The sequence below is a fragment of the Falco cherrug genome, chromosome 3, assembly GCF_023634085.1.
Source record: "Falco cherrug isolate bFalChe1 chromosome 3, bFalChe1.pri, whole genome shotgun sequence".
Taxonomy (NCBI): domain Eukaryota; kingdom Metazoa; phylum Chordata; class Aves; order Falconiformes; family Falconidae; genus Falco; species Falco cherrug.
This window is the reverse complement of record NC_073699.1, coordinates 11,822,280-11,848,141: the sequence shown is the minus strand read 5'-3', so window position 1 is coordinate 11,848,141 and position 25,862 is coordinate 11,822,280. Positions and strand designations below refer to the sequence as shown.

At 42.0% G+C, this 25,862-nt stretch overlaps 1 protein-coding gene across 1 annotated transcript in view; it reads right to left on the bottom strand.

The window, feature by feature from the left end:
• Positions 1–25,862, bottom strand: part of MYO10 (myosin X) — a 167,544-nt gene that overhangs the window by 12,056 nt on the left and 129,626 nt on the right. Inside the window, exons 20-33 of the mRNA XM_055704335.1 lie at positions 20,643–20,767; positions 20,366–20,480; positions 17,343–17,449; positions 16,141–16,350; positions 15,798–15,837; positions 14,486–15,388; positions 13,098–13,221; positions 11,399–11,642; positions 9,028–9,123; positions 5,506–5,599; positions 4,661–4,716; positions 2,098–2,240; positions 1,459–1,653; positions 171–328 (exon numbers count right to left, since the gene is read on the bottom strand). Coding sequence (XP_055560310.1) covers positions 171–328; positions 1,459–1,653; positions 2,098–2,240; positions 4,661–4,716; positions 5,506–5,599; positions 9,028–9,123; positions 11,399–11,642; positions 13,098–13,221; positions 14,486–15,388; positions 15,798–15,837; positions 16,141–16,350; positions 17,343–17,449; positions 20,366–20,480; positions 20,643–20,767 — 2,610 coding nt within the window. The remainder of the gene's footprint in view (positions 1–170; positions 329–1,458; positions 1,654–2,097; positions 2,241–4,660; positions 4,717–5,505; positions 5,600–9,027; positions 9,124–11,398; positions 11,643–13,097; positions 13,222–14,485; positions 15,389–15,797; positions 15,838–16,140; positions 16,351–17,342; positions 17,450–20,365; positions 20,481–20,642; positions 20,768–25,862) is intronic.

Genomic DNA, 25,862 nt, shown 5'->3' with positions numbered 1-25,862 from the left:
GAAATTCCTTTATCAGGTCAGTGAATACGTTCAGGTCCCACAATTTCAGTCCACATCACTGTATGATTAAAACTTCATTTACTGCTTTAATACTCAACATGGCAAAGCCAACGTGAAAAATATTTAAGCAACCATTCTTTCCCACTCCACGCCCTCCTTTTTGTGCCTACCTTAATATCCTGAATAAGTTGCTGAGTTGGAGTATCAATTGGTGCTTTTGTGTCAATCACATTCTGGATGGCACTTGACCAGCGTGTCGCCTCATTAAGCAATTTTGTATAGAGACGGTAACAATGTTTGCGTCCGTATACAGTTACATTCCAGTAACCTAGCACAACAGTAAAAAGTATTAATCATAGAAAGTGTATCTATAAAAACACCCCAGCTTCTATCTGAAAACAACTGCAGTCCCATCAGACCCCGAGTGCTGCATTCTGCATCACGCTGGCAGTTTCTCAGGACCTAAGAAGCTGTACGAGTAATTATCATAATACAGATACTATGGTATGGAAGGAGATTCTCTCCTTTCAAAAGGCCTAGGTACAGCCACCACCACGCAGCCTCCCATCTCATCCAGTCATCTTGTTAACAGTGACCATAAGGCTACACTATAGAATACTGTTAGCTGTTTGTGGCTTGTGGGCCCTACTTCTCCAGTCCTATCTGTACCAGGAAAATGAGACGGGATTCCTTGATATGCGAGAGTCTTTCATAATCTGTGGCACATGCACAAACAGGTATAAAGCATGAACAACTACTGCTTCTGTAAAAAAGTCATTAATTTCACACCAATGAAATGGCAACTATGGTAGAAAAAGCATTTTAGTTCAAATTCTCTCTCTGCATCACTGTATAAGCTTTTTATGAAGCAGATTCAATTAAAGAAAATCTATTTCATCTTTCACTAGCAAAAGCCTCTTTGAAGTGTCAGTGTCCCCAGTTAGATTACACAGGACTGTCAACAGTCACTTCTCGTTTGCAAACAGCCACTTCCGAGTTGAAAACCAGTTTTGAAAATGCACAGCGGAGCTGACTCAGGTGTAATACGTCGCTTAGCACAAACTGGACTCTTACTTGAGACCTCACTACACTTGCTCCACCAATGCTAGTCCTCACAGTTCCTCAGCACATAAAATAATGTATGAGGAGAGTGCTATCCCTATGTCCTTCCCCAAGTCTTTGATGTGTAAGCGTAAGCAATCACACATAGCTGCAGTGTCAGCCTATGATAACTTGAATATTAGTGAGAACAAATTTTGCTCTTGTATACATTAGTACCTCTGGTTTTTTGCCAAGTAATTCCCTGTAAAATGGTTCAGAGACTCAGGAACCTGATTTGTTCATCAGACTGCAACCATAATAATCTATTTACAATATTCTTATGCACTGGTTTTTGCATTTCTAGGTAGCAGGACAGAAGGCAACTGAAAGCGTATTTGTACAAAGGCAAACCATTACCTGTCTCTTTGAAGATTTTTTCATCAGGTGGGACCACCGAGCAGAGGCTGTTCAGGACCAGCGTACCCAATTTCAAAGCATTTTTCTCTGAACTCTTATAGTAGTCCAAAGAATTGTGCGTCAAAACAAACCAACGCTTCTTCAGTTTTAATGAAGACATCTTTGGGTTGTTCTTTACTTCCTTGTGTAGCCATCCTGTTAAAGACATAATTTGAATCACACTTTTTTTCTTTTAGGAGTTGGACAAAATTAGGTTGCTAAAAGTCATTGTATCGTTTCAACAACAAAAATATGACGTGAATTGTTTAGCTCACGTATTAAACAACGAGTAAAATTGTCAAACAATGAAATGATGAAGATACAATAAAATTAATATGTAAACTTTTCAACTTCAGTTTTTACGTAGAAAAATTCTTTTGTCAGTTTACAAAAATGGTTTTGTCATCATTACTGCATTTTCTTACATGGCACAGCAGGAGTATAATTTCAGCTGTATTTATTTTTGAGTAAACTGCACTGTACAAAGATGAGGCTCCAATCCTACCATGCTGGCATATTACCCAGATTGTCTTGTAGGAACAATCTCTTTGAAGCTTAATGGATGTTACTTACTTTGTTACTTCCCCACTCAGTTCTTACCCCTCACAATGAATTCTTGTCCCTCCACTCTAGTGTCCCCCTTTGACCTTTGGAGCAGGGTTATCCAGTGATGCATCTCTTCAGGAGTGTCAGCATTACAGTGAAGAACACGATTAGCAGTGATGATCACAAATGAATTGGGTCTACGAAAATAAATGAAGATTGAAAAAGCCTTTACATTCAACGTACGTGCTGTTTACCTCACTCACCACAACCACAAACACTGTCTGTTGTTTGCATTTTCTATTCTGACAAATACTGTCCACTCTAAAGCATTTATTTCAACACCGCTATACCTAACAAAAATTAGGCATTTGAAAAGACTCGATTATGTTGGATTCACACCAAAATGCTAGGGCTCTGAACGGTGGGAAAGTTTACATTAAATTGCAACTTGTCCTATCTCAGAATAGATCTGGTGAGAAAAACCTCCAATCTTTAATCAGCTTTGGATGTGAGTCAGAACTCTATTTCAGGGTCAGATCTATTTAGAGTGTCTGCTTCAGTAGTTACATTAGCTAAAACAAACTACAGTTTACAAAGGTCTATAGCGAAGCAGCATGTGAACACAGATTCTTTTATTTTTAATGCACTGCAACCCAATTTGCTGAGAGTACAATCTATTTTTAATGAGAGTCTGGCTTTTACCCAATCCCACACCGGGATTCACTGAAGCACGAAGAACTAGCGCAAGTGAACTGTGCTGATAGCTCTCTGGATTAGAGAGGCAGGTTCTTCAGCCTACAAACACTTGCTTTAACCCTTTAACATTAGTTTTTGTAACTAATTTTGTAACTAACCGTAACACACAGTTTTTAAGAACTGTTATCAGATGCAGAAAGTGGGAAAGATGCAGTCAGGGCCGCCCCATGCACGAGAAGCTCATGGGCCTTCTTTTTACAGTTCTTGGAAGAAGGTAACTCGGTAGAAATTAGAACCAATCAAAAAATCATTTATAGGGATACAGAGGTTCACCCAAATGATACCATTCTCCAAAACCAGGGCGTGCCACATACAAGCTAGATGGATGACAGGATAAAGAAAAAAGTAAATAAAACTATTAGGAGGAAAAATTGTAAAACTCTGTGAAGGGAGGTTACAGTAAATCAAGTAACATGAGAAGTGTCTAAGGTATCTTAAAAGTTATCTCAGAGTTATCTACAGCTAGTGCTCACCAGTGCCATAGAAGGGGGTAAGGGAGTGATCAGAATCCAGTGTTTTGGTCACACTCACATGGTGCTGAAGTGCTACATTATTCAGGAAGAGTGGTGGATGAGGAGACAAGTGGACATGTGAACTGAACAAGAAGAATTTTGTTGACCATGTTTTAAAATGTGTGAGGAGGCAGCAGCTTTAGATTGAGCTACGTGAAGCGCGCTCTAGAAGGCTGGATAATGTGATGTGCAGGACAGAAGCTACCGGTGAGCTGTAGCAAGAGAACTGAAAAAGGAGAGTGCTAAGGTATAAACTGAGGGAGATCAAGCCATCAGACAAGATCATTATGAGCAACAGTAGCCAACCTTCCAGGCTTCCCTCTCCTCCTCCCCAGTTCAGGAAAATGACGGAAGCCCTGTTCTTAGGATTCTTTCTGAACACAGATTCAAAGGGCACTCTGCTCAGTTTCTCTCTTTTGAGCTTTCAGTAGTGGGTTCTTATGTGTCAGGATAAAAATAATCTATTGCCTGTATTAGTAAATGTGTTTCCTAATTGAAAAACCTTCCATCATGGATTTAGATTCAGAGAACTAAAAAAAACCAAACTACTACAAGGAAAAAAAATATGAGTGAACAATGCTTACAAGACAAGCATATGCTGAAAGCTCTGGATGTTTGTGTTATACTCTTTAGGAAATCTGGGCTCATAATCACTGTTACTTGTGGTATCGGGGTATCGGCAGGCCAAGGACAAACCAGTAACTTAAACCCAGCTGTCTCATATATGTGCAAAGAGGAGACTGGAACGAACTCCTACAGTGCAAGTAACACCGCACAGCTAGTAACCTTATAACCAGAGTCATAGCCTGAACCCACATTAGTTTTTATCCCCCCAAAATACTGTTACTAGTTCAAGAACTAAGAAAATGCTGATGGTTATTTTTCACACTGCATCCTCTTCTTTGTTACAAGACATTTTTGTTATGTGAAATAAATCTCATCCCTGCAGAATACAACATTCTTGCATGAGAAGCTGAACAGAAGAATGTTAAACTGATTTTTTCTGCCTAATACATTGTACAGGACTCAAAAATAAGCTGCTCTTTTTCAGGAGCATTACCTGTATAAATGAAAGAAATATTTAATCTACTTTTGGATCACTTTAGTGGCTGAACAGTTCATATATGCAGCAGTGCCAGGAAAGTTAAGAGAAGCCCCCCCAAAGCACACTACCATTCCTGTTCAATGCTTTAACATGTGTTGTTCAGTACTATGAAAAGGGAGGCAACAGTGAATTACTTTAATGCGTAGTTGGTCAGTAGAATATAGAGACTGAAGTATAAAGTATCTGATTTTGGCTAGGTAAAGGAGAAAAAGAAAGTCAGTCACAAGGCACGGTTCTGACTTACCTATCTGGATTGTCAGCAGCGCAGACAGAATCAATTAGTCCCACATCTAGTGTTCCCTATAAACAAACATCCAACCAGAAAAGGAGGAAGACATTTACTATTACAATACTCAGAGAACTCTTCTCAGAGACAGGTGAAAGGAGCAGTGGCTTTGATCACGCAAAATGAACTGCAGATTTGGACATCAGTTTCTTTTAATGATTAAAACTGTTGATGGGAAAACTAAGAGACTCAGGTAAACAGATCCAGTAAAAGATCATACCTATTTAAGCTGGAGGCACCTCAGAACTGCACTTTTTTTCTAAGTTTCCAAACCTGCTTGAATTTTTCACCCAAAAGTGCCATCCCAATATAAATGGCACCCTCTCAGAACAAACACCTGAAGCCATTAAGCAGAAGTTTTGATTTCCCTTTGCTTGATACTAGGTTCCAAATGTATCCCATTTATTCCCAGAGTAGGTTGTACAGAATGATAAATGCAGGACCAAAGAAATCTCAGATTTTCAACTCTTGGGTTTTTAATTTCCTCATTAACTGTATCTTTGCAAAATTTCAAACTCAAGCATACACCGTGGTGTGATAGGGAACTGGACCAGAATCCCCCCCCCCAAAAAAAAAAAAACCAACACTGATTTTTCATCAAGCTGAATGATGGGCCAGGAATCGGAAGTCACACTCTCTTCTTGTACAGCTTCAGGACCAAGGACATGGAGCCTCTAGCCAGTGTCACAGCTACCACTGTGTTTAAGGACATCTAGGTTGTGAGTCTCAGAAGCCGTGACCACCACAGTGCCCCTGTTTTCTAAAAACATTTGCTTTGAAAAGTTCTTTGGGTTTACACTTACCACAGCATTCTGTGGATTTGCCTGCTCATCATGCATCTCTCGGATCTCTTGCTCTGTGGACGCATGGACTTGACTCAGTACGCTAAACCACTGGCTGTGGAGAGAAAGGCAGCAGTGTAAGTAAAATGTTGCTTCTGCACATGCCTTCAGTCAGCTTTGTTCTGCAGAGATCTAGCAGGTTCTGCAGGTTTTTGAAATTGCTTAAGATTCTTTTTGTCAACATGCATAAAAGCGGTAGGGCTTTATGTCAGTTCAAGTGACACTGGGTACAAGCGAGCCCCTCCAGACCTCCCCACCCGAGCTCATGCCGCCCTTCTGCCTGAAGACAAACACCTTGTACACAAAGTGGCATCTCTGAAAAAACTGGCAGTAAGCACACTGAAACATCTGAGGGCTTAGAGAGAGGATTTGTAACACATTCCACACATCTCATCTGGAAAAAAATACATTACTGGCTACGCACAAGGCCTTTAATGGGAAGCCCGACCTTCAGATTATAAATTCTGCTGCACGGATAGCGTAACAGTTTCTTACAGCGACACTTCTGCAAAGGCTGCCCAAGCCCATCAAGCCCAAGAAGCACAACTGAGAGGGGAGAAAGAATAAACCCCCACGCGAATACCTCTACAGTTTTCGTTCCCTATGGAGCACTGGAAAACCCAGCTGCTGGAAGGGCCAGTGAAGCTGAAGCAGGGCCCAATCCCTGCGGCTCCGGCGGCCTTGCCTGTACCCACAGCAGGAAAGGTGCCAGGGAGGTCTCCAGCACTTCGGCCCCTAGTGCTGAGCAGCCGTTGCAGAAGGATTTCAACCACACCTCCTGCCTCTGGGCAATCTCTACCCTTCCGGCAGTTGGATACCATAAAGCTCAACTGCCCCAAGCAATCCCACTGAAATCTGAGGGCAGAGCCTGGCCTGTTCGGCAGGTTCCTGAATGCCAGTTCTTTGAGATAGGAATTTGCCATTCTAAGGAGAACCACCTGGGGCCAAGTTTTCAAAGGGCTCGAAAGCCCAGCCTCTCAAACGGCCTCCTCGCTTTTCTGCAGTCTCCTCCACCACCACCAGGCTGAAGAAACAAATGCAAAACTACTGGATTTAAATATAAAGCTATCTTTAATGCAATTGCTTATATGCCCAGGACACTGGTTTGATGTCTCCTGACCTCCAGCATCCAGAAGCCAACTGCTGCCCAGAATGCAGGAACCTGGAAACCCAACTGCCAGCGACAGCTTGAGAAAATCTGTGCAGCCTGTCAAACAGTACCATCACCGCCGTATCCTAAATCCTTTCTAACAGCTTATGCTTTCATTACAAACAAGGCAAGGCATGAAGAAAAACAGATTTAAGAGTGCCTGACAATAAAGAAGATGAGAACATACTTGGTTCTCATTCTTTTGTTAAGACTCAGAGATACCCATGGAGGGGTTCTGTGTAATGCTTACGCTGCTGGACGTAAGACAAGGTCACTGAAAACCCCTCAGAACAAGGGGGGGGTCATCTAGAGAGAAGGAACCTTCAGCTGAAGAAAACTAAAACTCATTTGCCAAAAGATTCTCAAAAATTAAATTCAGCTTTCCTTTTCGGGCTCAGAAATTGTAAATGTATTTAAATGTCAATCTTCTATTTAAAAATGAAAAAAGACTTCACAGCACTGTATGCACAATTAGTAATAATTTATTATTAGATTTTAAAGGACAATTCTGAGTTTTCATTTCATGCAATCTTTGTGTGAACAATGAAAAAGAAATTAACCACGGCACTTTGCAAAAGACAAAGGCAGATTTTACTCTCCTTTTGCCTTCTTCCATGTCGGGACCTCCTTTGTCTTTCAGCTGAGTCCCAGAACCCAGGAAGAGGGAAAAAAGACAGACGAGGGGTTTGAAAGGAATAAACCCTCCGCAACGGCTGCCCACTGAAGCATTTCTTCTTTCCTCAAATACAGTTCTGTGACCAAAACAGTAATTCCTCTTTTTCTCACCACCATCCCCCCCTTTTTTTTTTTTTTTTTGGGGGGGGGGGGGGGGGCAGAAGCTGTCGGGTTTCTCTTCTTTTTTCCCTTCATTTGAATAAAAAGCAACCTCAGATCATGATCTAGCCCGTATACAAAATAATTTTTTCAATACCAGATCCACAACCAACACAGCCCAGTAATTCTGCAGTTCATTTTTAGCGATGCCAAACTTTACCGAGGCTTTGACTTAAGCCTATCTGCAAATCCTTACACATCTCCCTCATTAAAGTCTGCCGGGGTGACTGAGAAAAAACCCCATGAATTACACTGGTAGAAAGTAATTTAATCTGGATGGTATGTTACGTGTACTATACACAACAATAGCATATAGTGTCTCCTCCTCAACGCTGAAGACAAAAACCGAGAGAGATGCATGACAACAGACAAGTCTTTATGCTGACAATTTCTTATTGTCCGCAGGGCATGTATGCAAATCTAACAGAAGGGACTTTAGCTAAGCCTTCATTTTAAAATATAGTCACATCACACAAGAATCTTAACAGTAACTGCTGGAAAGCTCGTAACTTGTTTCAAGGGTAATTTTAAGGATGCTTAAAAAATGAAGAATGATTCTGCGTTGTAAGCATTGCTAAATTTATACTCAGTGTCCTGTGATATAGGAGGGTATTATACCTTTAAAAAGAACAGAATACGAAGCAACTTTCAAGGCTTCAGAGCAAAGTAGCTCAAGTGGTGTTGACACAGGCATCCTGTATTCTGGCCTTGGGGCAGCAAGACAGTGGGTAATAAGCTTTGATTACTAAGTTCACTTTATTTAAATGCTTGATTTTTATGGGCAAGCATATTATTATCTCGCATGAACTGCAGTGTGGGGATTTTTTTTTATTTTATTTTTTTTAAAAGATGCACTACAACTGATCTGACAAGTCAGGCTTGCTCCTCACCTACCAGCCTCCCCATACAGCTTGACAGGGATAATTTAGCAACAAAAGCAAGACCCTTTTTAAATCAGCAGAAAAGAAAACACTCTCTTGCATGCTCTTCTTATTCATGAACATGCTTTCACCCTAAAATCCAACTTTTATCTGAAAAAAAATTTACAACTTTTATCTGAAAAAAATTCAGGCTGTGCTTAGGCACACAGATTCCAACCGTGAAGAACAGTACTTTATTTCAGACAGATTACAGGGTCTTAAATATTGATTTAATCTATGCAGCTAAACACAGCAGGGTAATGAACAAGACAAGCATCAATGGCTGATCACTGCCACTCTACAGACATACTGTATTTCATAAAGTTGCTAGTAATAAAAGGGTAACAGCCACATTCTAGGCAAATTTTCATTGGCAGTCTTGAGTCTTGCCAGTAATGCTCTGCCTCAAAATTTTCTTCTCAGAAGTCTTTTCAAAAAAGTATTAACATACAACATGTTTAGCACAGCTTGAATATTTTCTGACAGCGAGCAAACAAATTAATGAGAAGCACAAGTCAGAACGGCATAGAGGTTACAAAAAAAAAGGAAAAGAAAAAAAAGGCGTGATGATTTTCATACCTTGCATCCTCAGGAGACTCAGCAATTAAGTGGTAGGTCCTATCACCCATTATTAGATCAATACCATTTTCTTTGCCTGTATTATCAACGATCTCTCTGAAAAGAAGGAAACACCAAGACTGAGCATTAGAGACTGTCAACATTTTGAAAATTCTGTAATGTTGAGCGGCTCACAACAGCAGTCAACCTTAATCACGTTCATTTGCAAGACTCAGAAGATTTATCAGACAGTGATTTATCAGACAGTATTAATTCACCAAACTTGTGTTTCCTGCCTATACAGTACAAATATTCAAACAAGTATGAATATCACTATACCAAGTTGACTGTTCTGTTATTGTTTTAACAAGAACTAAAGAAGCAGCACTATCAAACCTCAAGAGAGGCAAAGATAACAGAGTTGAGAAATGGATATACCTCTGAACTGGCTGCATACCCAAGTAATTTTTGGAGTGGTAAAAAGAAAGCTCTTGAAGATTAAAACCAAAAAGCAAACAAACCTGGATTAGTAATTCTGTGTGGTTGTGAGTCAGCATAGAGACAATTCCAACCATGACTTCCAGAAAAAGCTGAGCACTCATCTGCTGAAAAATTACATCTTTCCAATTTGTAGTTTGGATATCTAAGTATTGATATATTAATCACGAACCACGAAGTACAAGATTTTTAAGGAGTAATTTGAGTATTCCATCAGGTTTTCCTGAAGCTTAAGAAATCAACTAATTTCCTTTTTGCTGTTTAATATTTGTCTGAAGCTTATTATGTCCTTAACCAGCTATACTTCCTTATCAGCTATACTGTTTTCATAAATGTCTATCCTATAAGCAATATATGCAAGCTCTGCTTATCAGACTCATGACAACAATTTATCTGCTATTAAAACAAAAAGCTGTAATTCTGTACCGTTTCTTTAATTTGGTTTCCTTCCCTCCCAATAACAATGTCCCACACAATACCTCCCTATTCTGTGTTTTAAGTTAATCAGCCTTTATTTAATTTAATTTGAACAGGGTCCCTAATGAGAACTGGTGAAATAGCTAAGTTGCACGATTTTAGGAATGCACACAGTGAGTTACCAAGAAAAGCTACTGCTTATTTCTCAAAAGACATACAGCTCTTTAAGTACAAGTACCCTTTCTTTTATCTATTTTATACATTTATACAGGAAAAGTAATTGATTGAACCTACAATTCAAGTTAGGTTCAACAACCTTTACCTGACAATTTTAAAGGTACGTTCAGCAAAGTACTTCTATAGGGCACAGTCAATGAAGAAATGTGGTGACAACAGAAAAAGAAGGTTTAAACGTATTAGAAAAATATGCTAAATACATGCTATGGTATGTAAGGCAGAGTCAAATTCCGCTTCAACAAAAAATTCGGGGTAGGAACTTCAGTCTCTGTTCAGAGATTTACTCGACAACCCACAGCCCACTGGTTTTAGAAGAGCAAGTCAGGATGCTCACTTGAACTGTTTACTTTGTCCTGCTTGAAATCAGGCTCAAGCCAGGACTTCAGAAAAGAGAAGATTAATCTAAGCTTTCGATTTACTCTGTTAAATTAACAAAATAAAATGGATATTGTGGATTACAAGGAGGAGAGCGGAATCAAGTGCTACAGCCATTTCTATTTTTTTTTACCTTGGAAGAAAGCTTAGGTACACTTTTATACAGAAAATATAAATTTTACACTATCAATACTGGCACACTTTAATTTTTAATTTTGTTAGATAATCCATGAAGTTCACAAAGCACATTGATGGTTTAAAAGGAAAACCACCGCCCCTCAGAGAACTTTTTTGATCCATGCTTCAGGAAGCACAGAATTTTAAGGGGTAAGGAACTTTAGTTAGCAAGACAGAAGTTATTAAGTCAGGTTTACTAATCCTATTTTTTTTAAATGAAGATAAACATTTTTAAGGCTTTTCTATCGCAATTATTTCAAACATAAAAAAACCCCTGTAAATGCACACAGAAGATACAGCTGTGACCCACGCTAACTTAAACATATTCAGGACCTATTAATTCCACCCTTTTCATTCAGGGTTTGCCTGCAGCTATGGACTTGGCAACATGCCCCAGATTGCCCTGGGAATCATTACAGACTAAGTAGGGCCTCTGGGAGAATGCATACATGGGTTCATTACAGCAGCAGTTTTCTGAAGTATTTGGCACTGGTTAGCTCTGGAGCACTCTGCAGACTTAAAGGAGAGCCAACTGAGGACAACACTTGCTTTCAGTAACTTCATCACACACATTCTCATGCTTGCATTCACACAATTTGAAGGCAGGGCACTCAACATCTTCCCAGATTAAGCCCCAAGAAGTATTTAGGAGGAACTATGGCCAACATATAAAAAAACATAAACCTACTTGGCTGTTCGGACATCAATGGCACCCTTCAGCTTTTCTTCACTGTCATTTTCAAAGTACATCAACCTGGACTGTCTGAGAACAAACCATCGTTTCTTCCAGTTCCTTCTGGAGAGCGTAGATGATCCACCCCCCTTTTTGTGAAGCCAACCCTGCTTAAGTGCTTCCTGCTTGGAACGAAACCACAGGAAGGTCTCATCTTTCAGGACGCACCAGCGTCGCTTCCATGTGTTTATTAAGCCACCTGGCAAGAGAGACAGATGTGGGTTTAATGTAGTTAAGACAAATAATTACATTATAAATCAGAAGCTGTGACCAAACCAACGCTGGAAGATGCTGACCAACAATGCTGCAGTTAACCTGAGTCTCTGCTGTAAGCCACGAAACCAAAGATCTCATTTTTGCATATCCTTAAGGCCACCAATATCGTTGGCAATCTAACGACCCTTAAAGCGTAACAGATCTCTGTATTAAAAATACGTGTAACATATATATGTACTTATACCTAACACATATATAATAAAAAATAAATTATTAGAAAGTCTTGCTGCACATAAGAATCAACTTCAATGCTGTTTTCAGTTACATAGAAGAAGGTTAGCATTAAACTCTTTAACTCTCTCTAGCTTATTAGGAGGTAACAATGTTCAACACAAACCCACAAAACCTGAAAAAGCTACACTTTGAGTAGGAAACATACTCAGTCATACCGAAGTGTGGCTATACAGTAAACAACACATCTTGCACTGTAGTTACATCACAGTCAAAAAAACATCTTAACCAAACCAATATACATACTCCTGTCATTCCACAAAAACTTACTGCTAATGATGTCAGAAAGTAAAAGGCATGCTAGTGATGACGACTGCATTATTTTTCACACAAAAATAGCTGTGTGCACATTCGTCACTGTTCCTACTCCAGGAAAATAGGTTATGCTAGAGTGATGGGTACCATATAAGGATTCATCTACATTGTAATTTACTACCAGTTATCGGAAGGTGAAGAAGATGATTGATCATCAACAGGCTGTTCAGGGAGATGATGGAATCACCATCCCTCACAGTGTTTAAAAAATGTGTAGGTGTGTCACTTAGGGACACGGTTAGTGATGGACTTGGCAGTGCTGGGTTAATGGTTGGACTTGATGATCTTAAAGGTCTTTTCCAACCTCAATGATCCTATGATTCTATGAAGATAAAGCCAAGAATCTTAACAAGAGAACTCCTGTGTAGTTTCTTTCAGAGTCTCTCACACCCTTTTGCTGCACATACCCTTCTCTGTGTCCGTCAGATCCAAAATCAAAGTTGACTGAGGTCAGTAAAACTGGCCTGCAATGTAGAATGCTGCCTATGCTACAAGGTTTTTGCGGCAGGAATCGGCTCTCCTCAAAATTTCAAAAATTTGACTTGGTGAGTTATTTTGCTATACTTATACTGGATACCCCATTGTTCACGAGCCAGCGGAGATGTAAAATGAAACAGAGGCAGCCCAAAACGCTGGTGTTCCTTTGCAGAGGGGAAAAACACTGCTGGGTGTAAGCCAGTGCAAGTAACGTAATTTGAGCTGCTCTCAATTACTTTTCCATCACCTTTTGAAAAATAAGAAAATAGCTTAACTCTACAGGAACCGGAGTGCGAGGTATAACATACATTTCTGGCTATTTTGTATATTTAGCGGATTCGGATTCACCCAGTACCTTTCATGTAGAGAAAGCTGTGAAAGTAGGGCAGGCTGACACAGCTATAGACTGAATCCCTCCGGTAGGAAAGCTCGTCATCTGTATCAAACCTGGAGTCAAAATCTTCTTCACTGTCTTCAAACTACAGAATAAAGGAAATAAAAGTGAAATGATCTCTCAGGAAATAGTTTATATAAACTTGATTTACAGGTCTTTAGCTAAATCATTTTATGATGTATCGGAAGGTGATTCCTCGTCGTTTTTCATCCAGCTAACTAAGGAAGGAGGACATCGCAGTAAGTTGCAGCTTGAACCGTTTGATTACACACTGGCCCTTATGCCACGTAACACATGAAAACAGATTTGTAGCTGCTCAGGAAAGTTAGCCCTTTGCGAGAGCATGGCCAGGGCGTGCTGCCTCGCACCACATCCCTCCACCACGGAAGTGCTGTGGGTAACAGTTTAGAAAAGTCTTGAAAAAGAAACATATTCCACAAGCTGCGGTAATAGCTTTCCTCTACCCTCACCCCGAATAACCGGAATATCTGTTCTGTATGTGACACACTTCCAGCACCGTGCAACGGGAAGGCGTCCTCAACAGACAGCTAAAAGCGTTTTCCTCTTAGGTAAGTACGGTCAACTTATCCTCATGGTCATGAAGGCTCTTTGACTGTTTTTCACTGCCTCAACTGTAATAGATACTTTAGTGTTCACATTTTCCTTCTAAATAAATCAGTGTTATTGAAATACTTTTTCACCTTCCCAATCAGACGCTCTCACAGAAGTATTCTGTGAGTGGTAGAGGAAATTATAATGCTCAAAAAATATTCATAGGAGTAAAGCCCACAGTACACTCAGTAAAAATTACTGAAAAAATGCTCCTGAGTGCCTGCCTCAATAATTTTAACATTTGCCATCAAGCGAAATCTACTCTCCAAGTAATCTCGAAATACACATGGGCATTTCAGGGACTTCTGCAAGCAGCTTATTCCTCCATACGGCTGCAACTTGCATGCATAACTGAATCTGTTCATTCTGAAATCAATTCCCCACCACGCTACCTGATATCCTGACTCCAAACAGACAGACACAGAGGAGAATTTTGCTTATGAATTGCATCCAAGGCCATGCAATGAGCTCCTCACCAAGTAACGTGCACGTCTGCATTAAAACAGAGGCATGTCCTTGCGTAAGCCTAGGACTGCAAGCAGCATCCGAGCTGCCTCGAACTGTAACGCCCTCACCCCGGCGGCAGCTGGACAGCAAAGGGTAACCGTGCCCATATGCATTCTGAGCAAGTCAAACTACACAGCCCAGACATTTGTTAAGAACAGAAACTGTGGGGTAAAAAGAATAACCGGAAAGCACGCATCAACTGAATCGATAATAAAACCAACGATACTTACAGAAGACTGAGCTCCTTCGGAGCTAAATCGGTATGCTCCAGAGCTGTTGTACGTCCCCACTGAGCATCGGTAGTCTGGTGACCACTGGCTACTGTGTGAATTGGAAAAGGTAACGCTGCTACCAGAAGTAATAGCACCATCTTCATAATCATCTTGGTCGTAATCATAGTCTCCATCAGGAGAAATAGGTTCCGCAGAATTTGGAGGTCTACACGATACATTTTCTGGCATGCAGTATGTGGATTCACCACTTGAAGAGTTGTGGAGACTGACGGTGTCATGGGTAGGAGGTATAAGCATGGCGTTGCTAGCAGCAGGAATTGTTGGCACCACAGTATCATTCATATACGGATCCTCTTCTGAGGAATCATCGCTTGTCCTGATGCCACTGGTCCTTTGATCAGAATGGCCATGCTCACTTGGGTTGGGCGAATCCTTAAATGCATCATCATCAGCTTCAAAGCCCTCATCTACCTCCTCCTCAGGATATGGTTGGCTGAAGTTAAAATTGGGCTTTTCACTGCAGGCATTTCCAGTCTGTTCAGTCAGCTCAGCAGGATACCCGTTGCCCACAGAGAGGGACCTCTCAATGTTTCGGACGCATTCATCTATCTCATCAAAGTTCAGAGATTCCAGGAACTCCTGGGCTGCTCGACATGCTTCATCCTCGAGCCGCCGGAGTTCCTCGTCTCGAAGCTGCTGCAGCCTCTGTAACGATGCCTCTGTCAAGGATAGCTCCTGCTGCTTCTTCACGCGCTGCAGGTCTTCAATTTCTTTTTCCAGACGCAGGATTTCTTCCACCTGCCTGCTTTCTTTCTGCTTCTCCACCTCTTGCTTCAGCTCTGCCTCCTTCTGGGCTTTCTGAATGGCAGCCAGTTCCTGTTTCTTTCTCTCTTCTTCAGCCTGCATTCAAAATAAATCATAATAAAATAAAGCCCCTCAATGCAAGTTTCCTTTTCAAAATGTATTTATTTCTAAAGCACCATACTCCCACCACGCTGTTAATTTAAAAGGACCCTTATCCCAACACGAGAAAGAAAAAGAAAAATGAAAGCGTGATTACATTTGCTTACAGATACTGCAAAGCTCAAGTATGCGCAGAAAGTTCAGTCTTTACCAGAAACTAAATGAAGCATGAGGAGGTGAAAGAAATTTCCATGCAAACAACTGTATCAAGTTTCCTTTGGCTTTATCTGCCAGCTCCTGTAATAAGTTTAGTTTAAATGCCACAGATGCCTTTTATTTTTTTTAATGGTTGGGTTTAGATACTCAAATAAACAGGATGGCTGAAAGTATTAAGAACATAATTTACCTGCTGGGCGAGACGCTCTGCTTCTTGCCTTTGTCTTTCCCTAAAAGTGAGGGAAGAAAAGAAGCTAGTAAATCACGCTCAGCACAAGCTCATCGCATACATTTGCTAAGGCAATAGCTCAACTTACAGACATCATCTGCCACATGGAAAAGACAGCCAAAAGTAAGGTCACCAAGGATATGTTTGTGAATACGAAACTACCATGATAGCTACATTCATCTTGCAGCAAAAGCAGCAAAGGTTTCCAAAATGACTGCATCAAGAATAGCCTGAAACAAAGGGTATTCAGACCAAAACCTAGTATTGTACAGACGGAGGAGTGAGGTAAGACAGCACACTGCACCTTTCTTCCTCCTCCCTTCTTCTTTCCTCCTCTTGTCTCCGCTTCTCCTCTCGTCGCTCCCTGTAAACATGTCGAGCAAGCTGGCCTCGCCACTGCTTCTGAAGGATTATGGCTGCTTTCTTCAGGCACAGGAACTTCTTCCTACCGCTGAACGCTCTGTAGTTCTTCTGTATCACAACCACACAGTAGAGAACCTTTCTATACCGCTTTCTGGGAAAAAAAGAAAAACGCAAATTTCTAAGGAAACAAGGAACTAATGAGCAGCTGCAAGAGGTCTCACCATGGTGACCTGCAATGAGTCCACGGCAGTAAAACAATTTATTACTTCCAGCTCTGTGATGGTTTCCCCATTCTTGTTCAAACTCTCCTCCCTTTGAGAAGAAAGGGATTCTCTCATTTCTATGACAGCACTGTCTGTGTCTTCATTAAGGAAATGCACATTACCCGTCTTACATGTTCTTATGACCCTGACAAGGAGATGCTAAAAGGACGTGCACGCATGCAGAGAAAGAATGTATGTAGATAGTCACCTCACATCTCTGAAAAGAAAGATCATGAAAAGCAGGATAGCTCTGTCATTAAAAAAGGAATGTAGTTTTTAAGTAACATACTGGTCAGAATATAACACCAGGACTAATATACATGAAGAGAAATTAACTCATATGCAAAAAAAGGTTCCTTAAACTGTCCTCAACTAATTGTAGAAAAAGCAGAGAAATAAACAGATGGGATGAGCAACTCCACCTAGTACATAATGTATGAAGCCAGGTAAACAAGTGAAGCATGAATCAGTTACCTAATGTGATGGTTCTTTAACAACCAAACTGAATAGTTTTATTTGCCTTCTCTTTTCTTGCCGTGACGAAGCAAAGATAAATCTGAATCTCAGCTGGTAACTTGGGGCAGCCTCACTAGGTGCCATTCAGCTAGAGTTCCTACCACGGATCCAATATTATGGATACTGGCTGACCTCCAAAATACCATGCTGTTCTGTTCATTATATTAAAAAAATTCAAACTCTATTTTGTTTTATTCATGGGTCTGGCAAAGATACCAGCTGATATTTTCAAAAGCCACTTACAGGATTTGCACACCTGGTCCCTAGGAAAAGTTAAGAATAGTGCCAGAAGGATTTAACTCCATGACACTGCATCCATTTGTTCCAAAGCTTGACTATTAATATTGCTCATCTAGTCACTTACCGGGCTGCATAACCCAAGATGTGCGCTCGGATAATCATTGCTGCCTTGGTGACTTCCACCTCTCGCTGTTTCTCCAACTTGTGTTCCAAGGACTCCCGGAGAAACACCTACACAAGAAAACCTCCAGCTTAACAACTGGCGGAGAACACCGTATCTAAAGGCCAGCCCGGGTGCTGCCGGTGCCAGTCCGAGCAGCACGCCTCAGCTTTGAACCCAGAGACAAACAGACCACTTCACATTGGGGCTGACCTGACCGTGTTGTCCTGCTGTTACACAGGGAGACAGCTGCTGGGGCCAGACATCCCACCGGAGCTGCCCACCTGCCTACAGCCTGCCCACACACCACCCCCCGCCTCTCATCCGAGCACTGACCCAGATGTTTGTCCGGACATGGCATTGACATATATTGAGCTAACCCAGCTTATTTTGCCTTAAATGAATGAAACCACTTCCCCAGCCAAGCAGAGGCGCGGAGGATGTAGCCGCCCTCTTCCGACTCCCTTGACGTCTGCTCCTTCCTGCACACCCACAAAGCGACCAGCTACCTGCTGCCAGCACTTTTTCCAGGTCTCCTCAATTTTTCTTTTCTGCAGGCTAAGTCTGCTGGTATCAGCTACAGGAGGCGACAGCCTGGCACGCTGCTGCCTAAGACAGGAGCAGCTGGAAATACCCGGCTCAGTAACACCTTGATTATCCGGGATGCGAGCCGGGCTGCACACCGCAACGTGGCAGTGAGGAAAGTGCACGGGCAGGGTGGGCTCTGCTAAGGGAGCGGGGCTTGAAGACATCTAAAAGCAGGAATGCCTCCTTGAAGAGTTTTGGGTTTTTAGTTGCTGGGGTGGGGGGAGGGGAAAAAAAAAATAATGGACTTTTGGGGGTGTTCAAGTAGAAAAAAGGTAGTTTTCCCTTTTCGTGTTTAAGGTGGTGGTGGAAAAAGGCTACCATCATCAAAGACAAAGCAGCAGCTCTCCCGAGGAGAGGCACAGTTTTGAGTTTTGAATGTAGCTAGGAAGGGACTACATTTTACCACAACTTACCCAAAAGTAAGGAACATAGGGAGTCCCACAGAAAGTCTCAAAGTTCCAGTATCAGAGTTGCACTGGGCAGCTCCTTCTGTATAAAGGATTTGTATTTACTCATGGAAAAAGACTTTTCTGTCACTCAGTGGGCAACCTTTCTTTGCTCTACGCACATAGGCTTTAAAAACACAACAAAATTCTGCTTCAGAAAGGCACTCAGCTACCTCCTGAACAAAAACGGATGTTAAAGACGTGCCAAGCCCAGGCTAATGCCTTTTCCTGAGCGGGTGCACCGCAGTTTGAGATATAAAAGACAAGGAAAAAAAAAAAATAAATCACACTGAGGTTTAATCATTTCAGTGGTGTTATTACCCCTTTTAAATAAGACGGGCAGGACTGTGCCCCATCCCGTGTTCAGTCTGACACCAACGCCCCCTTGCTCTCTTCTACAACAAGCTGTTTATGAAGACTCTTAAAAACGCACCAGCAGCTCCCGGGGGAGCTGAGCCCAGCCCCCAGTGAGGGAAGTTACCACAGAGCCCTGGCTCCTGGCGACGTCTTGATGAGCAGCTGGTTAAAGCAGTTTCAGGTTCTGATAAATATATGTCCCAAAGATGCCAGAGCACTGTCTGGGGTCTGTGCATAAATACTGTTAATGTGCTATATCTGAAAGTATAATGGGAAGCACAGCCCAGCTCTGCGGCCAAACGTTATCGCTATGTTACTTGTAAGCCATTGTCTACGCAAACGGGATGAAAGATGACCTCAGCTGCCATCAGAACATTTCAGATTGTATCCTCACAATAACTGTAAAATGATTAAATCAACTTCCCCAATAGCATCTCTGAGGCTCCTGAAGCTTACAGAGGAATGGAGGAAACCCTTCAAAACTATGCAGTTGTGGGGAGAAGAGGATGAGGAGAAATGGGTGTTTCACACAGAAATCAATCAGATTTTACAAAGTATTTTTGCTATTTCATGGTAATAATAATATGATAGTAATTTTTTTCAGAATGGCAACAATTGACAGGAAAACCGCAAGTGTACACATAATTCATCAAACTTTACTTCTGGATCTGTTTTTCATTCTCTCTCCACTACAGAAGCCCTGGGAGGACTAACCGGAGTTACCCAGAGAAAAAAAAGAAGAGAAAGCCATCTGCAGAGGCTGGGGGGGATGATCCTTGATGGTGCTGGCCTGATGTTTGCAATCCACTCTCCAGTCTTTGCACCAGGTGTTTTTATTATTTAGGAAACCTCAGATCCTGCAGGGGAATCTTCTCCTGAGCACACAATGCCTTGACATCATTTGTTAAGCCCAAGAGCACAAATTCACAAGGAGAGAAGCTCTGCACACAGCTGTTGTCCAAAATCAAATTTGCAAAAGAAGCATGCAAAACCACCTGGATTGTTTTATTTTTCAAATTAAAATTCCATTATTTTAATTACAATAATTTAAATTTTTTTTGGAAGAAAAAGAAGTTGTGGGCAAAGTTTAGGTTGTCTGTTAGGACACATATCAAGGGTTAACTCTGCCACATGAACACCGGCTAGAATTCCTCTCCCCGATTTCAGCCCCTGAGCGGGTATCATGCAGCTGGGTTTACTAGCGTGAGTGGAGCTCCCTAAAGAACAAAGTGCTACCTCACATGCTCGAGACTTCTAAAAATGACAAAATCCAGCTACCGCTTTTTCAGTTCTGATCCTTACCAGCACTATCACTTACGGGCAGTGGCAGAAAATCCAAGTGGACTCTTTCTCCATGAGTGAAATCACCAGCCAGTGTCTAGTCTAAGTGCCTCAGACAGCAAATTTCTCAGCCCAATCATTAATTGTTGCTATAAGGTTTTCAAGAGCACCAATAGGCATGCACAGCTTCTTTTAAGGCCAGAAGTAATCACCGTTACAACTACATTTCTGCAGCTGTGGAGTCTAAATCTAAAGCTGTCCCCTCATCTTTGTATAAGCACCAGCCCCACAAAAAGCACAGTCAGATTATTTTACCTTATTTTTTCCAAGCTGCCATTCAGTGCTTGTGTTGTCATACAGACGAAGCAGGACGGCACATTTCTCATTTAAATCTTCAGGCAGCGTTAAGTTTCTCATGAGGACTTTATACCTGGCAACCAAAAAGTATTTATTACTTTATTGAAGAGACACATTCTGGTTTTGTCGTATGATTTTTTTTGTTGTTGTTATTAGATTTTCACTTTATTCCTCAACATGGGAACACGGATTTGGTACCTGTGATTCATCTGAATGCACAAGTCAGTGTGTTTACCTTTTATAAAAGTCTTGAAAGGGCCTCCGGACTGGGAAACCAGCCCTCCGAATCCTGACCGTCTCCAACATCCCAGAATAGCGCAGCTGGTTAAGCACCACTGTCTGATCAAACTGGTCTGGCATCTAAAACGTGCAGGTGCAAAACAAGGATTTTAATAGCAACAGTTAGAGATGTCAGGGGAAATATACAAAGGGCAAATTATATGAATCTGAAATGCACAAAGGCTAAAAACTGGCTACACAATGCCTCAAAGGCCATTAGCAGTTCTGAGCATATAAAAATGTATCTACAGGATGGATATAAAAAGGTAATTACACAACATCATTTCCATAGACACAACATTTACAGCCATGTAATCCAATCAGCACTCTCTCTCCATTGCTGTACAGGAAGAAATGACAGAAAGCAGAACAGGCAGCTAACAGGTCAACAGCTATACGCCCCACTAATGTTTTTCTCTAGCAATTCAATTTTCAGTCCCTGTAGGTGACCCCAAATGTTGAAGATACACAAATACAGTGGTTTCAGGAAAAAAAAAAAAAAAAACCAAAACCAGAAAGGCAGAAAAGATTTAATTTTTACTGTAGTGATGATGCATCTACTATGGACAGGGATGGAAGATTACCAGTGGTACCTCAAACCTGAAATAAGTGATATTTCAAAGAGTTTCTATTTGCTGCTGTTCTGAACAGCAGAAATATTTCCAGCTGTAAACAAAAATACTCTGCTTATCTGAAATAAGTTCCCGTTTAATTTGCATGCAGTTCTTTCAGCATCATTTTTCATTTAGAAAACACATAACCCTACAGATACGCAGTCATGAAAACCTGTGAATACTGATGAGTATGTTCCTGCCCTTCAGAGCTTTGGGAATCCTCTCATCCCATCTCAGAATCCCCTGACTCACCTGTGCTTTCACCACACTTTGAGGCAAACCAGCCACAGCCATGCAAAGCTACTCAGGATAGTGCTAATTGCTGCCTTGCAAAATGCTGCCAACCCCGATACCGAAACACCACCACATGTAAACACACCATTTAATTCATCAGCCTAAACGTCCACTTTAAGCCACCAGCTGACTCTCCTGCACAGTCATTTGCAGGGCTGGAGAGAACAGTGCTTAGTATTTTGCAAGAAGTTCAGAAGATGGGATCTCACAGATACAGTTGATGGTTTATATAAGATCTGAAGATCTTCAGCTGATAGAAATGACAGCAAGATCAAGCCCTGAGCAACTACATCAGAGAACTCCCTTGGTATTTATTAACTGGCTTTAATCATGCCTCTTGTCCGACTTAGCACATAAATGACTCCCCCAAATTTTAACTTATCAAAAATACTTTCAGGAAAGCACAGGCTCAAAACTTCATTTAAAATAGCCAGTTTAAATTCTTCCATCAGCACCTTTATCTATAAAACACAGCACTGTGTGCTAGTGGTGATACCTCAGAGCTATAAATTAGGTAGCTTCAAAAATACCGATAGATTAGCTTCTACCTCCCCCTCCTTTAAAACAAAACGTCTACATCAAAATGTTGCTATTCTTCCTTTCATTAATTTCTCTTCTGGAGCAGAGGTGAGAGGCTCCTCCGTAGACGCAGCAGCCCTTCTGCACCCAACTGCTGTGGAGCCGCACGGGCAGACGTCTCCTCAGCACCCACTGTTCCCTCAACAGCAAAAGCCTTTCCAACCCCCTCCTTTAGGACAGAGGCTAAAACTCATATGGAAAACCACCACATCATGGCCCTTCCTCCACAGGCAGTAGCACTGAACAAAAATGAAAAAAAAAAATTGCGTTTTAAACAGTGTCTGGTCACCCTGGTGAGCCCTGTCCGGGCTGGGGTAGGTAGCACTGTGTGTGGGCAGGACCTGATCCCGGTGGGGGCTGCGGAGAAAATCTGCCACCACCAGCAGATGCTTCTGCCTTCCCTTTGAGACGGGTGCTCTGTGTCCCAGGGAGACCCAGGAACTACACCAGCTCGGCACCACTCTGGCTGTGGTTACATTAATGGCCCTGTTACAAATGTGATTTAACATTTTATTTCCATACCCACACGTATAAAAAATTAACGTTCCGGAGGGGAAAAACGCCTCTGCAAATGATGCAAACAGGCTCCTCTTTCTCAACAGTGTGTTTCATTTGGATTTTGCCACTGCCAGTAAAATACACCACCAGCAAAATCTTTGGTGTTTCTGCGACCACACAGTACAAACGCTTACAATCGAGGTATCGATGCTGTCACGACTGGTGTTGCCACCAGTGCCTTCCCAAGGCGCCCGCCCCGCGGCAGGCAGGTGTTAGGGAGCTAGCCCTGCAAAGCCACCCTTTGAACGTCGGCCCACACGCCTGCCTGCCTGCCTGCTTCGGGGCAGGCGGCTGGGGATGCCCTACAGCAAAGGGAGGGAATGAACACAGATGCACACACAAATCCCGAGGAAAAACATACTCACTTTTCGACTCATGTAACCCAAGGCTGATGTGTGCCACAAGCGGACGCAAGTCAATGTATCTTCTTTCTTTGCCACTACACCTGCGTTCAGTCCTTTTACCCCACCCATTCACCACTCAGAAGGTGATGCTCTTTACAAGACTTGCACACAAAACTATTTTTGGTGTGTTCAGGTGGGGAGGCAAACGCATGGAGGGGAACGGGGACACAGCAAAGCAGGCAAAATTTTGGTGATGTGACAGGTGACTCTCACCAGGCAGCCTCTCCCTCTGCAAGGGAGCACCTTCTGCTTTGAGAGCCAGCTGGCTGCTGCACCACCTCACCTTTTCATTGCCACCCTCAGTCACTTAAAAAGTGGGAAGTCAGCCACACAGCTGGCTTGAAAGCTCATGTTACTTTTAAAAGAACCCACTTTCTCTTTTTATCCCTGATTTGAGTCACAGAGGAAGCAACAACGTTTTCCTGACCTTTTTCCTGCAACTACAGAAGTTAGAAACAGCCCTGCTCTGGGGTGGGGAGGATGGACTGTCACACAGTCACCTACTTCAGATACCTACATTTTTAAAGAAAAGCATGAAACGCTGCAAGAGTTGTTAACACAGTATCAAAGCAGGGTAACATAAAGACCATCGCAATTTTAATTACATAAGCCTGCTCCTTCACTTTACATTACTGGTTATTTTTAATTACTCACAGACACATGAGGCTATTAAATTGGAGGGTCAAATACTGTCCTGGTGTATCACTGGAATTACGTCTGCAACAAGTCTGGCTGCTTTGAGTAAACCGGGGGTAGTGGTAGAGATGGGCTGGACTCATCTCTTACACTTATCAACATGGAGTACGAGAAGATAGCTCCCGTCACCTGGGGCTCTTTGACTTGAGCCATCACAGCAACTCTTCACCCCTCAGCAAGGAGGAGAGCTGCAGCCAGCCAGAGAGGGAGCTGGAGCCCTAAAATGCATCCAGGGTTTCCTGCATCTAATGAAAAACCCAGAAGAGGTAACACATCCAGCATATCCATGTTACAACTTGGCGATACGCTGCACCTCGGGTAGTTCTGCTCTGTGGTTGAAGTGGATTTCAGCCTCAGTCGTATAAACATCTACAGGCAGGGACAACCTTAAGCATAACTTCCAGTTGGCAGGCCTCCTCATACATAAACAAATCGACTTTATGTGCATTTATTGAACCAGAGTGCAAGTCCTGTATATACCCCACTATTAAACAGCAGACACTTCTGAAATGGAGAATGATGACCACCTCCACTTGAACGATGCTCAGTGCAGCACGAAGGAGTTAAACTTGCAATAGTATAAAACCCCGTGCAATGGGTTACCTACGCAGATGATACTCAGCCTTTCGTCTTTACTGGTGCTCCTTTAGGCTTCCCGTGGTAAGCAAGCTAACTTTCAGATTTATACCGAAGCAACAGAGGACACGACTCATCTCTGGGGTCTGCTGTATCTTCACCAGTGTTGCTGTAAAAACTGGACTTGTTTCACAAATGAACACTTGTGAAGCAATTGTATTCTGTAGGAAAACTTCAGATAGACAACAGACCCACAACTGATTTTAAAACAGTATGTCTTCCAAAGGAAAAACCTGCATTAATCGCTAAAAGTAAGGCTCCTGCGAAATAAGATCAAATTTATAAAAGAGAAGGCAACAGAAGTCAACTGATACCTTCCAAAATTGTCTGAGAGATGCAATCAACTCCAAAACAACTCAATTTTCAATAGATATTTCACTTTTACCAAGGAATGACAGCACTAAACCACTCCAACGTGCAAAATTGCCAAACAACGGCTACACTCACATGGGTCACAGCCACGTTATGGTGCTGAGCAACATCAATGTGAAATTCAGAGCTATAAGTCAGGTCTGGTTTACTTGATAAAGGTGGTTTTTGTGGTGTGCTCCTTCATAGCACAACTTGTAATTTACCACTTCCTGAATCCAAAACTCTTCCCTGAATTTGCGCCAGACAGCACCGACCAAGGCTTTCATGCAACATCGAGTCTCTGCTGGCAGGGACTGTGGCTCCTTAAGCTGCTAAATGCTTGCTCTATCTGTTGTGAGCCTCCTAAAGGGCAAAGCTTCTGCCTGCAATCCCAAGAAGCAGCCATTAGGACAGACATCTAACACCTACGCATAATTTTCATGATAAAATAGTTCCTTAGATTACAGTCTGACTAAGGCTCAAAAAACACCATCCCTTTTCCCTGGAGAGCATCCTTAGTGGAGACCCCAAGTATCCAAATAACACACGCACACAGCACAACATTTTTTTTGTTCTGCACATCATTTGCTCCGTTCAAACGCGGAGGATACCTGACTTCCCCCTGGGGAATTCCTTCTCCCCCTGAACTGCTGGCTGCCTCAGAAGAGTACAGGCACAATAATGACAGATTACAGCAGCCTCACAGATTTTATGTAGGCAGGAAGAACTTCACAGGGAGATTGAGGAAAAAAAAAAAAAGAAAGAAAATAACCCCAGTCCCTTGTCTCTAGATTTCTCTGTGAGAACTTGATAAGGACTATGCCAGCCTTGCTACTGTGTGTTAAAAGCGTTCCTTTTCCTGGTTTACAAGAGTGTTTTGTGGAAGACAGGTACAGAGCAAGAAAAGATGAAAAACAGGTTAAGAGAATGTGAAAAAGTATTCTTTTATTTCAAAGCCAGTAACTTTTCTCAATGTCTTAGTTTTGGGTTTTTGTTTGGGGTTTTTTTTTTTTTATATCTGCTTTTTTACTCCTAAAATGAAGT